The 22,626-nt window shown below is 39.9% G+C and overlaps 1 protein-coding gene across 2 annotated transcripts in view; it reads left to right on the top strand.

Annotated features, from left to right (window-relative positions):
- The window catches only part of CDIN1 (CDAN1 interacting nuclease 1), a 173,791-nt gene that overhangs the window by 77,088 nt on the left and 74,077 nt on the right, over window positions 1–22,626 (top strand). For both annotated transcript variants that reach the window (XM_090033517.1, XM_090033516.1), the window contains exons 6-8: window positions 2,414–2,493; window positions 2,833–2,882; window positions 6,267–6,334. In XM_090033517.1, coding sequence (XP_089889643.1) covers window positions 2,414–2,493; window positions 2,833–2,882; window positions 6,267–6,334 — 198 coding nt within the window. The remainder of the gene's footprint in view (window positions 1–2,413; window positions 2,494–2,832; window positions 2,883–6,266; window positions 6,335–22,626) is intronic.

Below are 22,626 nucleotides of genomic sequence, written 5' to 3'. Positions count from 1 at the left end.
AACATTGGCCATCATGGTTAGTCAGTATCATTTTCCTTACTACTCTATTTCTGCAAAAAAGTGTGTTCATTTTATAACCCTATTAGAGACCCTTTAATCCATTTTATAATTATTTTTATATTAATTTACATAATAGATACATAACTTTGTAAATACAGAAAAAATGTTATGTTTATTATAAGGGATTGTTTTTGACTGAACATTAGAGATCAAAAAATTCTGTCTGTCCTTTTAGTCTAAGAAGAGATTTGACAGTGCAAACATTTCATTATTACTTAAGTACATTATTAGTTATATGTTGTTTGCATTACTGCAACACCTAGAGATCCCATTAGAGATTACAATTCCCATTGTCATAGTTTATAATCTGCAACAGTCATTAACTTCAAGGGGTGTACAATCAGTCTTTTAAAATTAAAGAGCCAATGCTTGGAAGAAGGTAGTGGTATTTATCCTGAGGCTTCTGGCAGACATTACACTTAAGACGTGATTAACCAGTTCATCACATCTTAAGTAGTAACTTGGCCACATGTTAACGCAGTTAACAGCACAGTAAAACAAAGAATAAGCCACAAAGTTATTACAAAAAATGTGTGTCATAACTTTGTGGCTGGTTCGCTTAACATCTTAAACTGAACATGTGGCCAGGCATAAGCTTATCTTCACTCCAGCCTTTGGGACACATTAGAAGGTGGGAACAGGAGCTGATTGGCACTCCCAGCCTCAAGCATGAATCAGAGTTGGGGGGGTCCAATGCGCTTCTAAGCCTGGAAGCCCTAATTAGCTGCCAGATTCAGCCTCAGATGTACCTCAGAGCCAAAGACTCTGGTACACCCCTAAGATTAGGAGTGGCAGTCAGGTGATCAGCACCTTGGTGGCTTATTGAAACCCTGGATGCCAGTGTGCTCCCAAGGCTGGGAGCATGGATTAGCTGACTGGCTTGCTGCTTGTCACCTGTGTTTGCAATATGGTGCAATTGGGATTTGCTCCCTGGTTCCAGAAACAAGCCTTTTGGTGGGAAAGGAGAAGGAGGGAGAAAATTGGGCTATGGGATATTGATGGACTTGTTGGATATCTGCCAACTTGTTAAAAACCTTCCGGCAACAAAGATGATGCTCTTTTAAACATCATCTTTTTTGTTGCAGATCCACAGTTTTGAAGCCAGATTGGCCATTTAGTGAGACAAAAATCCTGAACATATGGCTGCAGATAGCTATCCCACTTTATCTGATGTTTTACTGGGACAAAAATAATGTCTGGCAAAAAATTTCTGAGGGAGTTGGAAATCTCAATGATATTGGTCTTCGTCTACATTTAAAAGTCTACTTGCTTAGATAGACCACTGGCCTCCTTAGAAATTCTTCTACTGGCAAAAGTTTGTAAGTTTGTAATTTTGTTATCCTTCTAAGAAGCCAAAGTAAAGACAGGCTTTTTTAACTCCCATTCTAGAACAAAAAAATTCACTTATTAGTAGTTAATTTTAATTTTAAAGTGCCCCGAGTAAAGTTCAACAGAGGCAACAGGCTATTGGACTTTTAAAGAGACTGTATTTAAAAGTGAAAATAAGAAAAAATAAGTGTTTTCTTATAATGGCCTTTAAAAATCCCATTTGTTCAGCAAAATGATTTTTTTCTACATTATAACTTTAAACAACTGAGATTAAGAGGCTTTATTTAGTATTAATAAACAATTAGAAAATATATCTTTGTGTTTGAAAATAGTGCAGTACGTTGCATTTACATTCTCCAGCCAACTTTTACAGTTGAGCTACTGGACTGGTGTTAACCAGATAAATTACTCATTTGAAAACTGTCAAAGAGGAATCTTAAAGTTCTTATCTCCTACTGAAATTGTTCAGAGCAAGGACTTTAAATATATTTAACCCCAACTAAGATTCCATGTTCCTCCTTTAATCTTTTAAAAAGTCGGTAGTTTATATAGGAATGTTTCCTAAACATAGTTCAGTAGTTTTCAAACTTTTTTTTTTGCGGATCCCTACACATTTTTCAATGGAGGTGTGGACCCTCTTGAAAACGTCAAATGGAAATGTGGACCCCTTTGAATTGTAAGTGTAGGTATTCACATACTTTTGATTCATCATAGTTATCTTGGATATAGGGAGTCCTCAGACCACAGGTTAAAAACCACTGGCATACAGGCTCATCTTGCTCACTGAGGTTGTACAAGTATAACAGAGCCTCAGTTCTGGCTCCCTGTTTGTAACGTACCTTTGTGTCTAAAATTATCAGAGTAAGCTCATATAGGAATAGGTGAATAACTAGAAAATATGGTATATGGCAGTGTACTGCAGCTGGGTATTTAGACAATCCTTTGCTTTTATAAAAGTGTTTTTCACTTTTTGAGAGCTGGCTAGTGATATGTTTACTCCTAACTATTTTTTTTTATTCCATAGCATCCAAGACTCTTATAAACAGTATGCTACGGGACCCTTCTCAGATTCCAGATGGAGTTCTAGCAAATCAGGTCTATCAGGTATTAATCACAGCCATCTTTTTTTCAGTGGCAATGCTGTTATCTGCCTAGCAGAGTAAAGGATTTTAAACCTCATTTAATTACTGTCATCATAAACTATCACTGAGGTCAGGGTGCACCATAAATGGCAATGCAATATTTGTGAGGAGAGCATTTCACTTTTTAATAGCTTGCTTTTATAGTGAATAAAAAGCATGCAATTTTTGTTTTCTGTGATTAAATCTGAACAGCCTTTGATAGCCTTTTTGAGGAAAAGTAATTACTGTTTTTAAGATACTGTTTAACTATAATAGTTTTGTAGTTGCCTATCACTATACTACTTCTCTTATTTGTCTGCAGTGTACTGTGAATGACTGTTGTTATGGACCACTGGTGGACTGCATCAAACAGTATCCTTTCCCATAAAATTTTAGGTGCACAATTGACGAGCTTAGACTCTGTGGAGGAGATGTGTCTAGCTTTAACCTGACATAAAGTTCTGCTTCACAAAACACATTTCATACTCCTTTATTTTATATTCAATCAACTAGAGGGTCACTTCAGACCTCTCTCTTATACTGTTTTAACTAAAATCAGATAGGCCAAGGAAAGTTGTCAGTTCAGTAGCTGTATATCCATATGCCTAGTTTAAACCTCTTTGTATTTATTAGATGAAATGCACATCTTTCCTTAAATAAAGCCATTGAGTTCTATTGACATTGTAATATTACAATATTGTTAACTAATTTGACATTTTATTTGGATTTTTCAAAGTTCAGTTTAAGTACTGATTGATTAAAGTTTTAAAAGCTGTATCTGCCATACCTATGCAGCTCTGTCTCCTCTTCTTAAAGGAAGCTGGGAAATAAGGATAAAGGGGACCTATTTTTAATGAGAAATTAGAGAGCATTCCAGAGTGAACAGAGTAGGGATGTAGTATCATTTCTGTTAAAAAATATTTGTTTAACCTCCTCTAATTATATTGGTTAAAGGATTAACCAATAACCCAGCGGCTCGGACACGGCTGCTGCTGGGAGCTGCTTCTGGCTCCCGTGGCCCTTTGACAGAGGGTTTGTGGGGGAGGAGGCAAGCCCAGTCAGATAACATGGATCCATGTAAAGCCCTGTGCTGGGAGGGAGGGAGCGCCTGTGAATAAGCAGCTAATTGCTTAACTGATGAGTCAGGCTGCTCACTGTTTTCTTCTTAGGCTATGTGTACTAGTCCCCCTCTCCCCCCCCAGTCCTGCTCCCCTCATCTTTGCTCCTCCCTTCCTCCCTCCTGGCCCCCATGCAGCTTCCCTTCTCCCCTTCCCTGCCAGACTGCACCCACCCCGAGCTAAACCATAACCAGTAAGATAACCAGTTAACACTGCATTTATCGGTTAAATGATTAATTGTTTAACCTTTCACATCCCTAGAACAGAGTGTTAGTCAAAGGAACCTCAGCACCCTAGTATCAGTAGCAGAAAGAGGACCCATACAATACTGAGTACTGGGCTTATGTTTGGATAGTAGCCACACAAATATTGGTCACATGAACCTGGAAGGACCAACCACAAAATTGGAGCCTGGCACCAGGTCTGCAGGTTTAAGAGTAGGTTCCCTTCCTCTTAGCCAGCCAGTTTTCAGCGGAAATTCTGCCAAATTTAGGAAAGGTTGTGAATTTTACCATATGAGAGTAGGTCAGGGGGTTGGCAACAGTTCCTGCAAGTTTTGCATGGGAAACCATTGACTACTGTTACTTCCTGCAGCAGACAGGTCTCTTCCAGCACATTTTACAGTCATGGTGTATGTAGCTGTTAGGAAAAGAGGCAGTTTTTATTGCATCATATTCAGGTTTACTATGTGTATTATTTAGTAAGGATTCAGTCCTGTTCTCTCTAACTTTAATTGGAGCAGGACAAGATTTCAAATATATTTTTAATTATGTGATTTGAGTATTCACTGTGACTATTACAAGAAATACAATGACACACAAATTTATTAATTTAATATGGTCATAGCTGTTTTATCCAAAGCTGTGATAGCCAAAATGTGGTGGTATATAACTTTTGTGTTCTTGTAACAAATCTGAATGTACTCTTCTGCTGTTTATGTGCGAATAAATGCATTATTTTAAGTATCTCTACTTATAGTAAATTGCTAAAAAAAAAAGTACATTTTTTTACAACCTAGAAAGTTCCATCCCTTTTTTTCGAATATGCCTACATAACAAAATGTGGTGTTATTAGGACTAGTGAAAAATTAGTCAACCCTGGTTGTTACAGGAAAGTACAGTGATATTTAGCTGTGTGAATGCATTATCTGTGAGTACATGTTGCTGAATTAGATGTTAATTTTAAAGCACATAAAATAGTTAAAAATCAATTTAAAGTTAAGGTTTTAAAAGCATAATGTCTTCTGAAGGATTGCATATTGATTTTAAATATAACTATCTAATTATATATGCATGGACTAAAGTATGAAGTCAACCTCTTTGTAAATGCCAGGAGGCTATTTTTCAGTAATAGTTCAGATGCTTACGGGAAACTAGGCTGCTGGATTGCACGAGTTGGAAAATGGCTTGTGAGGTTATTTACAAGTTTTGCCCCATGGTCACTGCCATACATCAATAATAGGTATTATTATAAACTAAGTCTAAGTGTTTCTGCTTATGGTGCATTATAAATTCTGTTTGCAGTATTTGTCTTATATTTTTGCCATCATTCATTTTCCTTTTTTGGCTCTGTCGTTGCCAGTATAGTTTAATGTAGTACATGATTTCAATTGATAGAGAAAATGATGTATATATGAATAAAGTGATTATTTATGATTACTTTTCTTGCAATTTAACAGTAAAAGCTGGTAAAAAAAAATAGTGTAAGTGATCATAATGGTAAGGCTTTCTGAAAGTTATGTCAGTATAAGATATCCTAAACAGAATTTGGAATTGTTTTAAAATTTCAGTTACAGATTCTCCTTTTATAGAAGCTTCCAGTCAAGAAGAATGTGGAAGTACTAGCAGTGTACCTCTGGGCAGAGAATTTGGGGTTATCCAGTTTTATGCATTGCATATATTAGTAATAATGACAGTTTTGATCACACATTGTCAGTGGAGTGGCAAGATTGCAGATACTACACTAAAATACTTAATTTTGCCCTATCCAGTATACTGTTGTTTATGTAACCAAATCAATTAAAAGGCCCTTTTGTTATAGTGAGATGCATCAGTTGGCTTCAGTATGTATCTTAAAAGAATGAACTATTTTAGGGAGTAAAGAACAAAATCCAAGTTCTTTGTACTTGGAGAAAAAAATCATTGAATTCAGTGGGAACTTTGCCTAAATATGGTGCCCAGAACCAGCCTGTAATTCAATAAATCCATTTCTAGCTTAATAGGAATGTATTTTTCTCGCACAGTTTTTCATTCTTTTCTTTAAAAATGTAGTAAGGAATTACAGCTTCTGAGGATACTGAGAAAAGTTGTTCATTATATCCGCATTTTCTCATTTCTAAGTCTGTTTTATATTTGTTCTGTTTCAGAGACCAGCATCATTTTTAAGAAATAACTAATGGCCTTGACTTTGGGGTACCCAACTTCACATATCATAAAGTGGACTGATTATGGAAAATACTAACCCATTCCCCTTTCAAAATCAGACCCCTTTGAGAGGTCTCAACCTGTGCACCTAAATCATTGCTCATTCAACAGATATATAGACTAGTACGTTTTAGTGTGAATTATTCTAACTGTAATACTGTTCTGAACTTCGCTATATTCCAAACACCTTTCCTTTCTTAACTGAAAACCATCAGTGCTATTGGACATGAACATGAAGTCTTGCTACGAGAAATGCTTCTGAAGAAAAATCTGTCTTTCCTAGGTAAGACTCTATTGTAGAATCTAACCTATGATACCTTAGCTTCAAAGATCTCAGTGACTGTTTACTTAAGAAAAAAGAAGCTTCTTCCCACATTGTATTGTGTAGTAAAGGAAGAGTAAAAAATGATTGATGCTGTACATGTTATCTTTTATTGATTTAGAACTGAGGAGGAACTCAGTTACCTAATACCCTATATATACAGCACATGCACAGACTTGCAATTAATATTTTATAGAATAAGTAGCTGAAAAAAAATGCTTTAATATCTGCTGCAGTATTACTTTTGGTGTCATGAGATATTAGCCATAATCTTGCCCTTATGAGATTTAGAAGAAAGCATAAGAAATATTAGCTTCAAAATGCTTTATGTATTAAAAAAACTGCTAGAAGAGTTCACATGTTTAGCTACATATGCAGTTTTTCCTGATATTTTTTAGCTAATGCACTGAATCTTTCCCCATTCTCTATTTTTAAAGTTATTTTAAGGATTTATTCTAGAAGATGTTACCATGATACTAGTTTTTTTCTCTCTCTTTTAAAACAAGTTAAGCAGAATATATTAATCATTATTAAATGCAATGTATGAACCTTTAAAATAATTTATTATAAATTAAGATAGAAATTTTAGGAATAGGAAACTATGTGGTAAGATGATTTTGAAATAAGACGCATACAACATTTGCCTATAATAAAAGGTGGTAGTAGAAATTTCTGGTGTTGAAGGGTCACATAACATGTTAGTTTTGTCTGTCACCAACAGCCTGTCTGAAGCAAATAATATCATATATCCACAAAAATGAACAGAAAATAGGATGATGGATACCAAATAATATGTATTTCTCCAAAGCTAATCATGCCAGGTTTTTTTTCTGTTGTAGGATAGCAATCTTAATGGATGAAGGAACTGAATAGAACATAGTAGAATAGGAAATTGGAGACGGTTGAGAAGATATAATTAAAATAGAACATGATCTTACAAAATTAAAAAAACTGAACCAAAATCAATAAATATTTTGATACAAAAATATAGAACTGAAGGATAACTGCAAGCAGTAGTTATTTCAGAATAGGAGTTACACATTTTAAATTGATGAACTGTATAATTTACTCTTGTCAGAAAAATAAAAATAAAACAATGCATAGTTTCTTGGTGTTTTCTAGATGTTGTATTAATATGTATTTAGTAAATGAAATAACTAAGGCTTTGTCATAGCCTCACTCCAGCTACTATGCAGTTACTCATATGTTGCAGTTTAAAAAAAGCAACGACAACAACAAAAACCCTTTGATTATAAGCTTTCCTGAGTTTTGACATCCCTCAAGCTTAAAAATAACATTCTGTAATATGTCCATGGTCACACAGTAAATCCATATTGGAAACCAGAGCTAGAAAATACATCATGTTTCCTAACCCCACGGCTAATCCACTAAATCAGGGGTTGGCAACCTTTAAGAGTAGCAGTCTCTTGCTTTCAACCTGGCCATCTCTATGGGCTCCTAATCCCTTCTGCAGTGCTTGAGTCCTCCCTGCTCTGTGCCGAGGGCTCCTGTCTCTCTTTCATGATCCTCTACTGCAGCTTCTACTTTCTGATTAAAGAATGAGAGACAAAATACAGAGAACCTGGATTCTTCATAGAGTCAGATTCCTTGCCTGACCCTACCCACTTGTAGAGATCAAGGTTTGAAAACCATCAGGTGAACCACTGAGGGTTTATAGCCACAATAAACAGCTGCACGTAATGCAGACGTGCTCCAGTTGTTTGCTGTAGCTTTTATTTCAAATGGCACTCCTTCTCGTGTTAGGTGTATGGGACTAGCGATGAACTCCAGCTGAGTGGAGAAGCTACACCTATCAAAGTAAAAGCTGCAGCAGTCCACTGCAGCTTGTGCGTACTTCAGCAGTCCACTGTAAATAAGCAGGTTGTAAATCATGCTCACACAAAAAATCTGTTTCTGCTACATTTCACTGAGAATAGTTAACACTGAAAAAATTTTCTCTATAAACAGAAGTGTTCAAAACAAGACTAGAGAATCTAGAAACTTCTACTGAGGCTAAAACTAATGGCAACTTTTACTGTGCCATATATCTCACCAACTGTAATCCTACAGCTAGAGCCTGTGGAGCCAAACATACTGCCCTGAGACCGGATCTTGCCCATGGAGCCATTCTCTATGGCCCTCAGGGCTATTGATGGTCTAGAAAATTTGGGGGTGGGGCACACTGCTGAATCCAGAGCTGCAGCTGTCACTGTTGGTGACGGGGGTGGGAAGGCATGACTGCAAGTTGTGTTACCAGTTGGCCTGCCACTGCTTGACCCACTGCCTCTGCCACTGGCCCTGGCATCGCTCCTTCCCCAGATACAGAACATGAGGAGATCTGTAGTGTAGATCTGGCAAAGGGAATAGGGTGAGCTTGACACTTGTCCTAGAGGGAGTCATCTCCCTTGCTTTTCAGATACAATTTAGAAAAAATACTGTGGCAGTGCACTTGTAGTGCCTGCCACTTTAAGGGCTGAGTCAAGCAGCCAGCAGGTGCTTGATTGTGGCAGTCATTTTAAAACACTGGCTGCCTATATAAACACAGCAGTTTGCTGCTGGCAGCTGGACAGAAACATCGCCTGGCTGAAAAGCTGTACAAAACATCTAGGAGGTAAGGGCAAGTGCTTATGGGGATGGCTAGAAGGCTGTTGGTCCTGGGAATGATCTAAAACTCCACCCTGCCAGGGATGGGTGGCCTGGTGGGGTTCCTGGTGGTGCAGGAGTCTCCAGGAAATGCCAGGCCAGGTACCACCCCAGTGAAAGGTGGGTCAGGATGCCTTAACCCCAAGCCCCAACAACACTGGGTACAAGGGGGCCAAACACAGCTATGGCCACCCGAGCCTCCACAGGGGAGAGAAGCCTGGAGTCCTAAAGAAGGGGATAGATGTGTAATCCCAGAGAGGGGGTGGTAGTGAGGGCCTGGAAGAGGGTTGAGTAGGGCTGAGGGTCAGCCTAAAGAGCAGCCCAAGGGGGTGTGCTGAGTAGGGCTGTGGGACCTCCTGAAGGGCAGCCCCCAGGAGAAGGACTCAGTTGTGAAGATGATGAGAGGACCCCAGGGAGGGGCATGGTGCAGAGGCCCTAGAGAGGGCATAGTAGGAACCTCAGGGGTGGGCCAGAGAGAGGCCATGGGAGCAGTGTGGGCCAGAGAGAGGCCGAAGGAGTAGTTTGGGCCAGAGGCCAAGACGTGGGTGGGGAGGCTCAGCCAGTGCATGAGGGGCGAGTCCTGATGCCAGGAAGTCGTCCACCGCTAGGAGGCTGAGTGTGGGTCAAAAGGTAAGACCTGTAAAGAGCACAATGACCTTCTGCTCCGGCGGGGGGAGTTAGAGTCCCTGTGAGACCCTGGAGCACCAGTCATGGTGTGAGTATCTTGTAGATGCCATCTGCAAGGAATGGGCTGCAGTGTAGGGAAGGTTCAGAGCTGCAGTTAGTGCCCCCTGGCATCAGGGCATGTAATGGGCAGTCTCCTGCATTTTCCACCAGGTTATGGGAACAGCAAAGTTGTGGTAGGCAAAACTGAGCGGACTGCCCCATAGACAGGTGAGTGGGCCAGCATGAGACCTGGCCCCAAGCATGTCCCCTATCACAAATACTCATTTCCACCATCCACAAATCTGCTATGAGGAAGACAGGCTGCTTCTTTATTGTATATACACTTGAAACCTATCTTAATCTTCCTATTTATCTTTTCTTACTTCCACGTAAAGTCTAGAAGTCCATCTTCATCTCTTCCACACTGTCTACTGGTCACTGATCTGAATATGGCATACAGCTGCCAGTTTCTTCCTTGATCTTCCTTTTCCAGCAAGTCACAGTTACCAACAACTGGCCAGATGCACCCAGTATGCATGTTGTTCTGCTTGGTCTGCATCACATCTGATTAATTTGCAAAACACTTCTGGCCTTTAAAATCAGCTGAGAACCATCTGCTAACAAAATCAAGATCTTTATCTTGTGTTACATTCAGATGCAAAGCACACTCGAATTTAGCTTCATTCTGCCTATCACCTTCCTCATATAAAGAATCAGAAAGTTTAAAAGGACCTTAAAGGTGTTACAATCCAACTGCCTGCACAGGTGCAGGTTGCGTTATTTTTACATTACCCCAAATACCTACCCAGCCTCTTCTTGAAACCCTCCATTGAAAAATATAAGTCCATTGGATAGCTTGTTCCATTATGTTTCTGTTCTGACAACATTTTTTTCCTGAGATTTAATCTAAATCCTCTTTGCTTCAGTTTGAATCCAGTGCTTGGTGTCCTGCTCTCTGCGCAAAGAAGAGCAGTTATTCTCTATCTTTTTTATAGTAACCTTTCAAATATTTGAAGCCTGCTGTCATGTTCCCCTTTGGGCCATGTACTGGAATGTCATGTTCCAATATTCAGTTTCTACTGGAAGAGTTGCTCTCCTAGTAGAAGCCATGAGTATACAGATGTTCAGGATTTTTCTCCCAGGGCAAAAATGGCCACTCTGGGAGAAAAATAAACCAGAAACAACCAATTTAAAATTGTTTCTGGGAGAGTGACAGTCTGTACAGTTTCCTTCCTGGGAGAAGCTGCAGCATAGTCTTGCAGCATACCAGGATGCTGTGCTTTCACCTTCTCCCCACTATCCCCTTCCAAGGGAGACAGTATGTCACTTGGTCTGGACTTTACTGCTCCAGATGAGGAGGGAGCAGAACACAACCCCTTCTCAACCCGCACATTGTGCTGTATGTAGGTAGAGACAGGCTGAACAAGAGCAGTCTCGGTCAGCCAATCAGGGCTGCCCTGTGCAATAATGTCATCTTTTTCCAGGCAAACTAAGGGAGCCTGCAGAGCACACTGATCCCCCTGGCTCCACAGAATAAGCGCTGCAAGATTTCTCTGCTCCTCATCAATCTATATAGGCATCTCCATGTATGTTTTTTCTTCAAGGAAAATAAACCCAGGACAGTTCTCCCAGATCATCTGAATGTGTGTACTTAACCTTAATCTCCTTTTCATCAAACCAAACATACCTAGCTCTCTCAAACTATTCTGATAGAACTTACATTCCACCCCCCTTAGTATCACTCTGTCTCCAGTTTCCCCATAGAGTACTTAAGTTGAGGTCACATAGAGTGATACTGTTATATCTTACAGTTATAATTCTGGTAATGCAGCCCAAAATTGGCTTTTTTAATGACTGCATCAGATTGCTGAGTCATGATATAGTTGTGATCCACTGAAACAGTCAGTCCTTCTTGCCAATGTTTCTGTCTATGCAGTCAGTCCCCATTCTGTATTCTTGGTCAGTTGTTTCTACTTCCTGAGCCATGACAGCCTACATTTTCTTCATGGGATGTCATTTTGTTGTCTAGTTCCCATCTCTCTCTTCTATCAAGGTCAGCCTCAAAATTGGGATGCAGAAGGGTCTAGAAAATGCCTAACATATAGTCTGGTGGTTAAGACACTTAGTTGGGAAGCAGGAGCTCTATGTCCAAATCCCCTCTGAGTGAGAGAAGCCTAGAATTTGGGTATGTGGCCTAACCACTAGGCTGTTGGACTAAAATATGGAAGCAATTCTCTTTCTCTAGCTATAAGAACGTAAGAGCTGCCTTTTACTGGATCAGAACATGCATCCTTCTTGCCCAGTATCCTGTGCAACACAGTGGCAGAGAGTGGATGCTAAAAGGAAGAGTTTTTTCCACTGTTCCTCTCCCACTTGCAGCCTCCAGCATTTAAGGTCCAGGAAGTTCTGATTCAGAGTCTGTACCCCTACCTTTCATAGCTTCATTTTTCCTCCAAAAATTTGCCCAGTCCCTTTTCTGAATCTGGTTAGCATCTAAGATCTGCTAGTCATGGTGTTTCTACAACTAAATTTCAGGTCTTACCTGCCCTTATGCACATACCTAGGCAACCCTGTTTTTCTGCATACCTGCTTGGCCATAGTGCAGTCCTACTGAGCATTCTCATTAGCCATGTGCACACAACAAAAATGCCCAAGACTATAGTTATACAGCTACATCTATGTCAATTAGGTGCCTAAAGTAAAAACAAAATAATCCTAAAAGAATGAGAAGTCAGGAAATATTTGCTAATATTAACTAGAAGAAGAATTAAGAGTACTGAAACGTTTCAGTGCAGGTAAAAAAGTAATGAGAACAGTTATAATTTAACAAAGATATTTAGAAAATACTGATATGATGAATTATAATTTTACTGTAATATTTATGTAATTTCTCATAAATTACGTTCTCGTTAAAAATGCCAGTTTCCCTGACTAGTTTGTACATGGGGAAAGAAAGGTTAATAGAGTCCCTGCTAAGTCCCAGAGCTGTCTATGTGAAGGACAAGACAAGTTGGAGCTCCAACATTAACAGAAAATTGAATAGCTATGTTGATGCCTTAAAGGGGCTTTGGTACTCATCCTTTAGAAGAGGAGCCTCAGAAGCATCAGGGGAAGCAGACTGAAATAATCATCACAGTGGGCAGAATGGCATGGTAAGGGGGCTGTGGGTCTGGAAATGGTGAAGAGTCTGAAGTGAGCAAACATCTGAGCAACTTTGGTGTGCTCAGGGTTGATTGGGGCATAAAGACTGCTTCACCCTTTGGAGGGAACAGAGAACCTCTGGATACATGGCCCTTGTCCTAGTAAAAATGTTTTTATTTGAAAGGATCTGTCTGTTTTTTGTTACTTGGAAACATCAGGATGTACTTCTCCCTATCAAGAGGAAAAGTTCCTCCCTTGGGAGCTTTCTGAGGCAAAGCCACAGATAACCTGGGAAGGTCAGAGACTGAAAGGTTGTGATCTTAAAATTAGAAGAAGCCATTGGCTCTCTCCCCCCCACCCCCGCCCCAAAAGCCATCGTGGGCTGGCATCAAGGGGTACTCAGTGAGACCAGAAAATTCCCTGGGGGGGATCCATGACAGTTGAACTAGTTATTCCTTCTATAGAATAAGAGTGAATAAACATTAGTGAATAAGTATTATTGGTAGCAGCCTTCAGCTGCAGTTGGAAAGATTAAGTTAAATGGTAGAAAAATTGTGCAGTTCTAGGAACAGTAAGTATGGGAACAGGCTGCTAGGGAAGACTGTGGAATCGCCTTCTCTGAAAAATTCAAGGCTAGACTCATCTATCAAGGATGGTAGAGGGATTAATGAAATCAATCCTGCCACAATGCAAGGGGATAGACTAGATAGCTCACTAAAGGATCCTTCAACTCAAATAATTGCCATTTCTGTGGCCTTGTGCAAGCTTTTGCACTACACAAATCAGAGTTAATTTTTAATGAATCATGACTTAGGAGAGGCATTGACTTCCTCTTTACAGATAAAAAGGCGCTAAGAAATTTGTACTGTCAAATCCAAATTTTTGGCAAATATAAGTTGGGTTTAATTCATCATTGCATAAAACTATAAATAAGGGCGTTAATTCTAAGTGTACTGAAGTACTCCATTTAGTTATGCTTAATTAAAGATTATGATGTGGTACTTGTTTCTTTCAGTAATTGTGCCTAAACTTAGCATGTGATTTTTTTAGTGCTTAATCAGTATCAAAAAAGACCAGGGTGCTAAGAGCACCCAGATTAACATCTTTCTTTTTTCATTCCTCTTAGCACTATTTCCAAGTCCTTAAGAAAACCCTTAGAAAATATAGATATTTTGCATCCTGTCCTTAGACTATGTGTTAGGATCCAGACTTAAACTGCCCTATCAACAGTTTCCTTCCTTTTAAAGCTTGGGGCACAATAAAACTAATTTCTTGCTATGTAAGATGTGCAGAAAAGTTTCCAACTTGCAGGATGAGAGCAAGTCATATGCCTCTATGACCAACCTTGGTTGTACTGGGAGAAGATACAGGCAGAAGTAAGGGAGTATAATATCATTATATTGATCCTCTGGTATCACAGGGGTCTTAATATCCCTTATATTCTAATGTATACATTGCTGTAACTTATCTGTTTAATTGATGCTTAGAGTTGGTGAGAAAACCTAGCCTGTTGTCTTCAGTGTAACCTGTTCTCAGTAATCTTAAACTTCCATCAGGCTGGAATACTAAGGAGCACCTCTTTTCTGTGAGAAACCCAGTGGGTAAACTCTGCCCTAACTGAAGTTTCCAGTGGTCTATGAGTTCATCTTGATGTAAAAGATTTCTAGTCATATGCTGTCAAAGTAACAAAATCACAGACTCAAAACGTGGTTGCAAGGCACAAGAGTGAAAAAGTACCACCCTCGCTTTTTGAGGGCCTGGAAGTAGCCAAAGAACCAACAGAAGACAATTTCTGAATTTATGTAACAAATAATGGGCATTTTTCTTTTGCTAATGACCTTGATCTAGTGTTTATCATATCTTCATGTTTCCTACATTGAATGATCATCATTATATCAATCTCCTGAGTTCTGGTTCACCCAAATAATCCAAGACTGGGTATCTAACACTGGGAAAGTTATTGGGCCTCAACAGCTTTCCTTGACTTAGTAACCAACATTGTTTTTTAAAAGCATTGCAACCAATTCTGCCTCACCGTTTCCCCAGACTTTTTTCATGTACACCCATGAATGAGAAGGTGGCAGAATAGACCTGAGTGAGCTTTTGTGGCAAATGATTAATCATTCTGCACTAGTGTACAGATCTCTGTGTTCATATAGCAGCTAGCCCAGAGGAGTCCTGGGCCATGACTAGAGCTCTTAGGCATTATGATATGACAAATAATAATGGAGCATTAGAACCTCTGAAAAACAACTTTGCCAACCCATACTAGAACCTATAATCAAATTTACCATACTGCCTGAAAAAGAGCATAGAAAGCTGTCAGAATCAGTAAAGACATTTGGTCTCAGTACTCCAGTATTAATCTAGATTGCTTTGAGATACTGTGGCATATTACTTTTCAAAAAATGAACTCATTGACAGTCTCCACAAAAGCTACAGTCCCATCAGACTTCGGTAAATAGAAATTTGAGTCTAGTTTGCAAATTAGAACCAAGAAGTCCTCAGTGGGCTATTCCAACTGAAATTGAGTTAGAGAAAAGACTGCATTGGTGTGCCTGCCCAAATCTCATAGTTCTAGATTTTGTGTCAGAGGTCAGCAATAAAGATGGTCCTGAACTACCATTCATTGGGCTAGTTTAAAAGTATTCTGCACAGTCCTGCCCTATGCTGTATAGAATAACCTAGAAGACCTGAGATTATCATTTTAAGCCACTTCTTCGAGAACTACCATGTTCTTGATGACATGGTAAGGAGCCTGGAAGCAGGGATTTTGTGTCTCAGAGCATCAAAGAGTCTTATCATTTATATTATAAAAAGACAAAGTGAAATTTAATTTTTTACTTTTTCAGAACATTTTTTCTTTGATTTCCAGTTGAAGATTGCGTTTATGATGTAGGACAGGGATTTTCAACATTTTTTGATTGGCGGCCAGTCAAGAAATGGGGAGTCTCCTGGCGGCCAGTCAATGGTGGGGGGTCCCCTGCACAGCATACAGCAGTGAAACCAGAAGTGCTGGCAGCTTCTCCACACTGCTGCCGCGTACACCCTGGAGCCTTTCAGCCTGGGGTACCTGGTTGAAAATGCCTGATGTGGAAGGAATTTATTTTACCATTATGGAATTTCCTACAGAATCAGAATTATACCTTCCAGCCTACCCAATTTCATCCATACTCAAGGAATATTATGAGCAGAGTAGCTTGAACATTCCTTACAGTATACAAAAACATTTTTTCTAACCTCATGACTTAGTTTTGTGCTGTTGTTTGTTCAATCTCTCTCTCTCTCTATTTTTTTTTAACTAACAAGCCATTTCAAAAAGTATTGTATTAATGAAAGGATTAATGAAAGCCACTAATGCTAATATTTAGGATCCTGGCAGTTTAGTCAAGACCCTACAGAGGTCAGTGCAAGGAATTGTAAACTCCTGTCATCCAAAAAGCTCTACTTCTTGTTTGAATACCTTGTGAGAGTGTGTATATTTACTGGACTAAACTAATGTCTGTCTTATTTTTCAACATTGCAGTTACATTCAGAATTATAAAATACCCAAAAAGGGGGTCTTTACTGTTTGTGTTTTGCAGTCAAAACTTTGTTATATCTTACGTGATACAAAAAATGTGAAAATCCAGAGTTGAAGCTAATGTTTCTGTGGCCAAGTTCTGTGTTTGAATATGTATTAATACCTATAAGTAAGTTGGGCAAATGGACTAAGTACAGACAGTCAAAAAGCCTGAGGCTTCATCAGTTCAATCTTCATAGGTTAGTCTGAGATGCATAGATTGAACCGATAAGCAAGTGAACAGACATTCACTTTTGATTCTGGAATGCAGAATGCTAACCCAGGGCAGAAGCCAGGGGCTCTAGAGCATGCCTCCCTGCTCAACCAGAGCAGACAGCTTGGGCCAAGCCTAGCCCACTTGCCTGGTGAGAAGGGATTTGCAGGGGAGGTGCAAAGTATCCTGAGATGCTGGAGGACTGTGAGTTAACTTGAATATGGAGGGGATGAGGGACAGAAATTTAGTAAACTGATTTAACCTAAATCAGTTAAGTCTTGATACTACATCCAGGCTTATCTTAAACCGGTTTTGGCCGTTTTGAAAGCAGTTCATGTACAAAGAACTTTTGTTGCATTACAGATTTGAACCAGTTTCCAATCATGGTTTATGCATAAGTTCTGTCCCTATCCATGAAGTCCGTAGTGCTCAGAAACACTTGCCTCAGGAATTCACTGACCTAGGATACTTGCCTTTAAAGTTATTAAACTACAAGAAATGAGCCAAGAAATTCATTATGCGTGCTTCCTTTTCCTTTCACCTCCTCTTACAGTGGAAGATCCACCCATTTAAAGTAATTCATTTGCCATTCTACTTATTGAAGTTATCTCAAATCTATATTCCAAGGCTCAAGTCCATAGTGAGCACTGGAAGGGCTCCCCCTCATACTGAGCAGAAGTATAGATTAAGGGTTCTAATCACCAGTGAAAGTCCTCTGCTGAAGCACAGTGCAGGCAATTTGTAAATTGCTCCTGACCTCTGATTTAATCTTCTGCTATGTTTGGCTTCCCCTGTTGCTGCATGGCTTAAGATAAAGGGCTGGGTGGCTAGGAAGATATGGGTCAGGAAAAGAAAAAATAGCTGTTATGGGAATGTAGCAGCAGGTCAAGACTTGCTTTTTTCAAAAATATTAACCGCATTTGACTCCCCACTTCAGTGTCCCTCACTTTAGCCCAGAAAACTTGTCCTATACTTTGTGCTGTGCTCAGTTGAGCTGGTATGAATGAGTGCCTTAAGTATACAGTTGTTCTTGAATCAGATGTTTAAAGGGATGTTTTTATTGTTCATAGATTCATAGATTGTAAGGCCGGAAAGGACCATTGGATCCAGCCCCCCTGCACCAAACAGGAAAGATAGCTGGGGGTCAGGTGATCCCAGTAAAGTGACTGTCTAGTCTTCTCTTGAAGATTTCCAGGATAGGTGATTGCACCATCTCTGGAGAGAGCTTATTCCACAGTCTGTACGCCCTGACTGTGAAGAAGTTTTTGCTAATATTGAGTCTGAATTGATCTTCCAGGAGTTTGTGCCCATTACTACTGTTTTTCCCTTCAGGTGCCCTGGTGAACAATTGCTCACCAAGGTCTTGACGTACTCCCCTCGTGTAGTGGTCAGCTGTTACCAGGTCCTCTCTCAGCCTTCTTTTCCTCAGACTGAAGAATCCCAGAGCCCTCAGCCTTTCCTCCTATGGCTTGTCTTTCAAGACTCTTATCATATGGGTGGCTCTTATTTGGACTTTTTCAAGCTTGTCCACATCCTTGTTAAAGTGTGGTGCCCTGAACTAGACACAGTACTCCAGCTGCGGTCTCACCAGTGCTCAGTAGAGCAGAAGAATCACCTCCTTGGTTTTGCTGGAGATGCATCGATGATGCATGCAAGAGTATTATTTGCCCTACTGGCTATAGCATCGCACTGCCAGCTCATATTTATACTGTAGTCTATTATTACCCCCAGGCCCCTTTCATTCATGGTTCTAGTCAGTTTGGTGCCACCAAGCCTGTAGGTATGTTGAGGGGTTGCTCATTCTGAGGTGGAGCACTTTACATTTCTCGACATTGAACTTCATCAGATTCTGATCCACCCAACTTGCCGGCCTGTCTAGGTCTGCCTGTAACCATAACCTATCTTCAAGTATGACCATGCTTCCCCATAACTTGGTGTCATCCGTGAACTTTGCCACCCCAGCAACCAAATCATTAATGAAGATGTTGAAAAGTACTGGACCAAGCATCAACCCCTGCCCATGCACTTCTCGCCAGGGCACCCGCTGCCCACTTCTTTCCAGGATGACAAAGATCTGGTCACTATGACTCTCTGGGTTGTATCCTGCAGCCAGTTTCTTACCCACCCAGTTGTCTCGGGAGTTAAGCCCACAATCATCCAATTTTCTTGCGAGGACATCGTGGAATACTAAATCAAAGGCCTTTGGAAAGTCTAGGTATACAGTGTCAACCTACTCTCTTGTGTCCAGGTGGTGAGTTACCCGGTCATAGAAGGAGATGAGGTTGGTAAAGCAAGACCTGCCTGTGACAAAGCCATGCTGGCTGTCATTCAGAATCTTATCTTCTGCAAGTTTATTTCAGATAGACTCCTTAATTAACTTTTCTAGGATTTTTCCTATGATGGAAGTTAGGCTGATTGGCCTATAGTTACCGAGTCCTCCCTCCTGCCCTTCTTGTGGATGGACGCAACACTGCTCTTGTTTCAGTTCTCAGGGACTTCTCCAGAGTGCCACGAGTTGTGGAAGAGTTTTGCCAGGGATTCCGCAATGACTTTGGCCAGCTCCTTCAGCACTCTTGGATGGAAATCATCCAGTCCCGCTGACTTGTGTATGTCTAATTTTATTAATTGGTCATACACCAATTCTACAGCAATAGTAGGAAGGTGATTAGTCCTACCATACTTATCCTCAACTCTACCTGACATAGTTTTCCCCTTGGTCCAGTGGAAGACAGACCAAGTCAGTCAGTCAAAAGTTCAGCTTTCTCCTGGATGCCAGTAACCACCTCTCCTGAGTTGTTGGGCAATGGTCCCACATTCCCATTTGTTTTCCTCCTGTTCCCTATGTACCTAAAGAAGGACTTCTTGTTGTCCTTGATTCCCATTGCTAATCTTAGTTCAGTCGCTGCTTTAGCCTGTCTTGTCTGTTCCCATCAAATGTGGGCCTCTTTCTTCTTTCTTAAGAGGGCCGTGATTTCCCTGTTTAGCCAAGAGGGCTTCCCAGCACTTCTGTTACCTATACTCCTCATTGAAATGGGCTTACTTTGTGCTTCAAGGATCATGTCCTTAAGGAACAACCACTCTTCATGCATACCTTTTGTCTTCAGTCCCTAGTCCCACAGCACTTGCCCTACTAATGACCTAAGCTTGTTAAAATTTGCATTTTTGAAGTCCAAGACTTCAATTCTGTTATCCAATTTGTCTGTCTTACGCTGGACAGTGAACATGTGGCTTCATGGTTGCTGTTGCCCAGACTTCCCTCTATATTTAAGTCAGTCACTAGGTCATCCCCTTTGGCAAGAAACAAGTCTAGCAGAGCATCGCCTCTGGTTGGCCCATGCACCTCCTGAGTCAGGAAGAGCTCCTCAACACAGGTCAGGAAGGATCACGACCGATCCAACTTGGCCAAGTGTTCCTCCCAGGAGATGTCTGGATAATTAAAATCACCCATGACAGCCTCAGTCAATTCTGGGGTGAACTCGAGATCGAGTTCCTCCCCCTGGTTCAGTGGTCTGTAGTATACACCTACAGTTGGGTCTCTCTTGCCCACACCCCTCTGCGCAACTTGACCCAGAGGGTTTCAAGCGGTCCATTTTTGGAGCTGATGTCAGCCTCTGAGGAGATATACTGCTCTTTCACATAGACAGCAATGCCTCCACCTTTCTTTTCCATCTGGTCCCTTCTATGCAGGGTGCAGCCCTCTATAGCTACTCTCCAACTGTGTGAGGAAATTGTGTGAGGAGTCCCACCAGGTCTCCGTAATCCCTACTAGATCATAATGCATACTGGAGAGTAGGATGGCTAGCTCCTCCTGCTTGTTCCCCATGCTCCTGGTGTTAGTATATAGGCAGCTGAGTCCTCCTACTGAAGCCCTTGTCTTCCTGTCTCAGTGATGGAGAACTATTTCCTCTACTCCCACAAAAGTGGCTCTCCCAGGGTCCCTATCTACAGGGTTTACTTATACGTTGGTCCCTGAACATGTTTGAATTTGTGTATCCCCGTCCCACAGCAATCTTAGTTGAAAGCCCTGTCCAGAAAATTGGCCAGCCTGGCCACAAACAGGGACTTACCTTCCTAGTGAGGTGGAACTCCTTCCCTGAAGTGCATGCCATGGTCAAGGAATCAGAAGCCTTCTTGGTGACACTGGCATCAGGATTGCCGGTTCACTTCCTTGATGCATCCTTCCCTTCTGGGACTATAACCTGAAACAGGGGGCACAGAAGAAAAGTTGTTTTTTTGTTTAAGCATCTGATTTTGATTTTTCTCAGTAAGAATGAGTATGCATGCATGATTAAATGTGGAGGCCGCAATTTTATTAAAAGCCCTTAACCAATGAATACCCACTGGCAAAACTATTCAGGATTGCTATTGAGGATTTCAAATGGCTACCAGTAGCTTTTAGCTCTACAAACCTGAGGAGGTGGTTATGAGAGCATTTCCTTTTCTACATCCTCAGGCCGGCCTGCCTTCATAACTGTTAGGCTAAAGAAAATGTTCACAATATTAATGCATCTTAAGTGACATGTGATGGGTCAAAATGGTATTTTAAGGAATCACAATAAAATAGTGCCATCTTAATCTGCACACTTTTCACCCATATCTTGTATAATATGGGTTAATAAAAGCTACTACTCTCCAACTCTTAACAGGGGTCAATAACTGACATAGTGCTATAGAGAAGTTCCATTACTACGAAGACTAATATTTAAAACATACTGCAGTTTAAAATATATTGGCACGTTATGAAGTAATATTCTAAACAATTAAAAATAAACTGCAGTTGTAAACAGGATAAATGACAAAAACTTGCCTCTTTTTTTTTTCTGTTGAATATTCACTTTTGCACTAATATGCAACACTCCATAGTTATTAAAGCAAATTAATGAAGTTTTACTGTAAGTGCTAGATCAGCATCTGAAAAATTTATCTCAGAGTTATTTTTTCTGTGTGTGGAAATAAATTGATCTGAATTAAGCATTTAATTTATTTAATATATACAAAAATAAAAAAAATCCTTAAAATCTAAATTTAAATCCTTAAAATCTGTCATTAAAATGCTATTTAAACTCAAAATTATGACCTTTCAGGATATGCACAAAGTGTTCTAAAACAGAGTTCTGAACATTGGCCATGAGACCACTGTCTTAGGCTGATAAATGGATTGGAAATAAGCTACCCAACAGTGGGAATGGACCATTAATTTTAATCAAAGGTGATACAGAAAGGGGAAAGGGATGCATGACAATGTCAACAGCCCAGTAGATGTTAAGAGACCACAGCACCTTCTTGTTACTTGGTTGTGCCATTAGTTGAGGTTGGGTGAAGACAGAAAGTTGTGTTTGGAATTGAATGACCTGGTCACTCCAAAATATAATGGAGAAGAGGTGTTTTAGAGATACCAATGTAATGGCATTGGAACTCAAGGACAACATTTAGAAAATACTGAAGGCTTTTCTTTAGTCAAGCATTTTTGTTGATTTTTCCACAATTTTGTCTTTTTTGCTCTCAGACTTGGTATTGGAAATCTTCGGGTATTGCTTAAAGAGCTTTGATATCTACACAGGATAAAGCATTATACTTGCACTTAAAACCTGAAGACAATCTATTTTTAAATTTATGTACTGAATTGTAAAACTTGGCAAATTCTGCATTATGCAACATGCAAGAGAAATTAAAGTCTGTGACTTGTCTCCTTCTTTAATAGCTTTTCAACTGGAAGATATTTTATAATAACTTTAGGCACACATTAATATAAAATAAGAAAGCAACTATAGAATATCTCTGTTTCCAGCAATAGAAAAAAGCTGTTAAGGTTTATTCTAATGTGAGATTCTTCTTTCAATCAGCAAATGTATTTCTTTATTTTGAATATTTTTCAGTTATAAAGTAGTGTATGACAGCTTGAATTAATGATGTTTATAATGAAGACATAAAAATGCAGAGACGACAAAGAAGCATTTTTATATCCATGCTTCAGGTTTGCTATGAAGGTTCATTTAATCTGACACAGCATTGCATGCATAAGAAAGA

This window comes from Crocodylus siamensis, chromosome 2 (genome assembly GCF_052110815.1).
Source record: "Crocodylus siamensis isolate JL-2025a chromosome 2, ASM5211081v1, whole genome shotgun sequence".
Lineage (NCBI taxonomy): Eukaryota > Metazoa > Chordata > Crocodylia > Crocodylidae > Crocodylus > Crocodylus siamensis.
The sequence above is the reverse complement of the archived record's forward strand: the minus strand, read 5'-3'. Positions and strand labels throughout refer to the sequence as shown.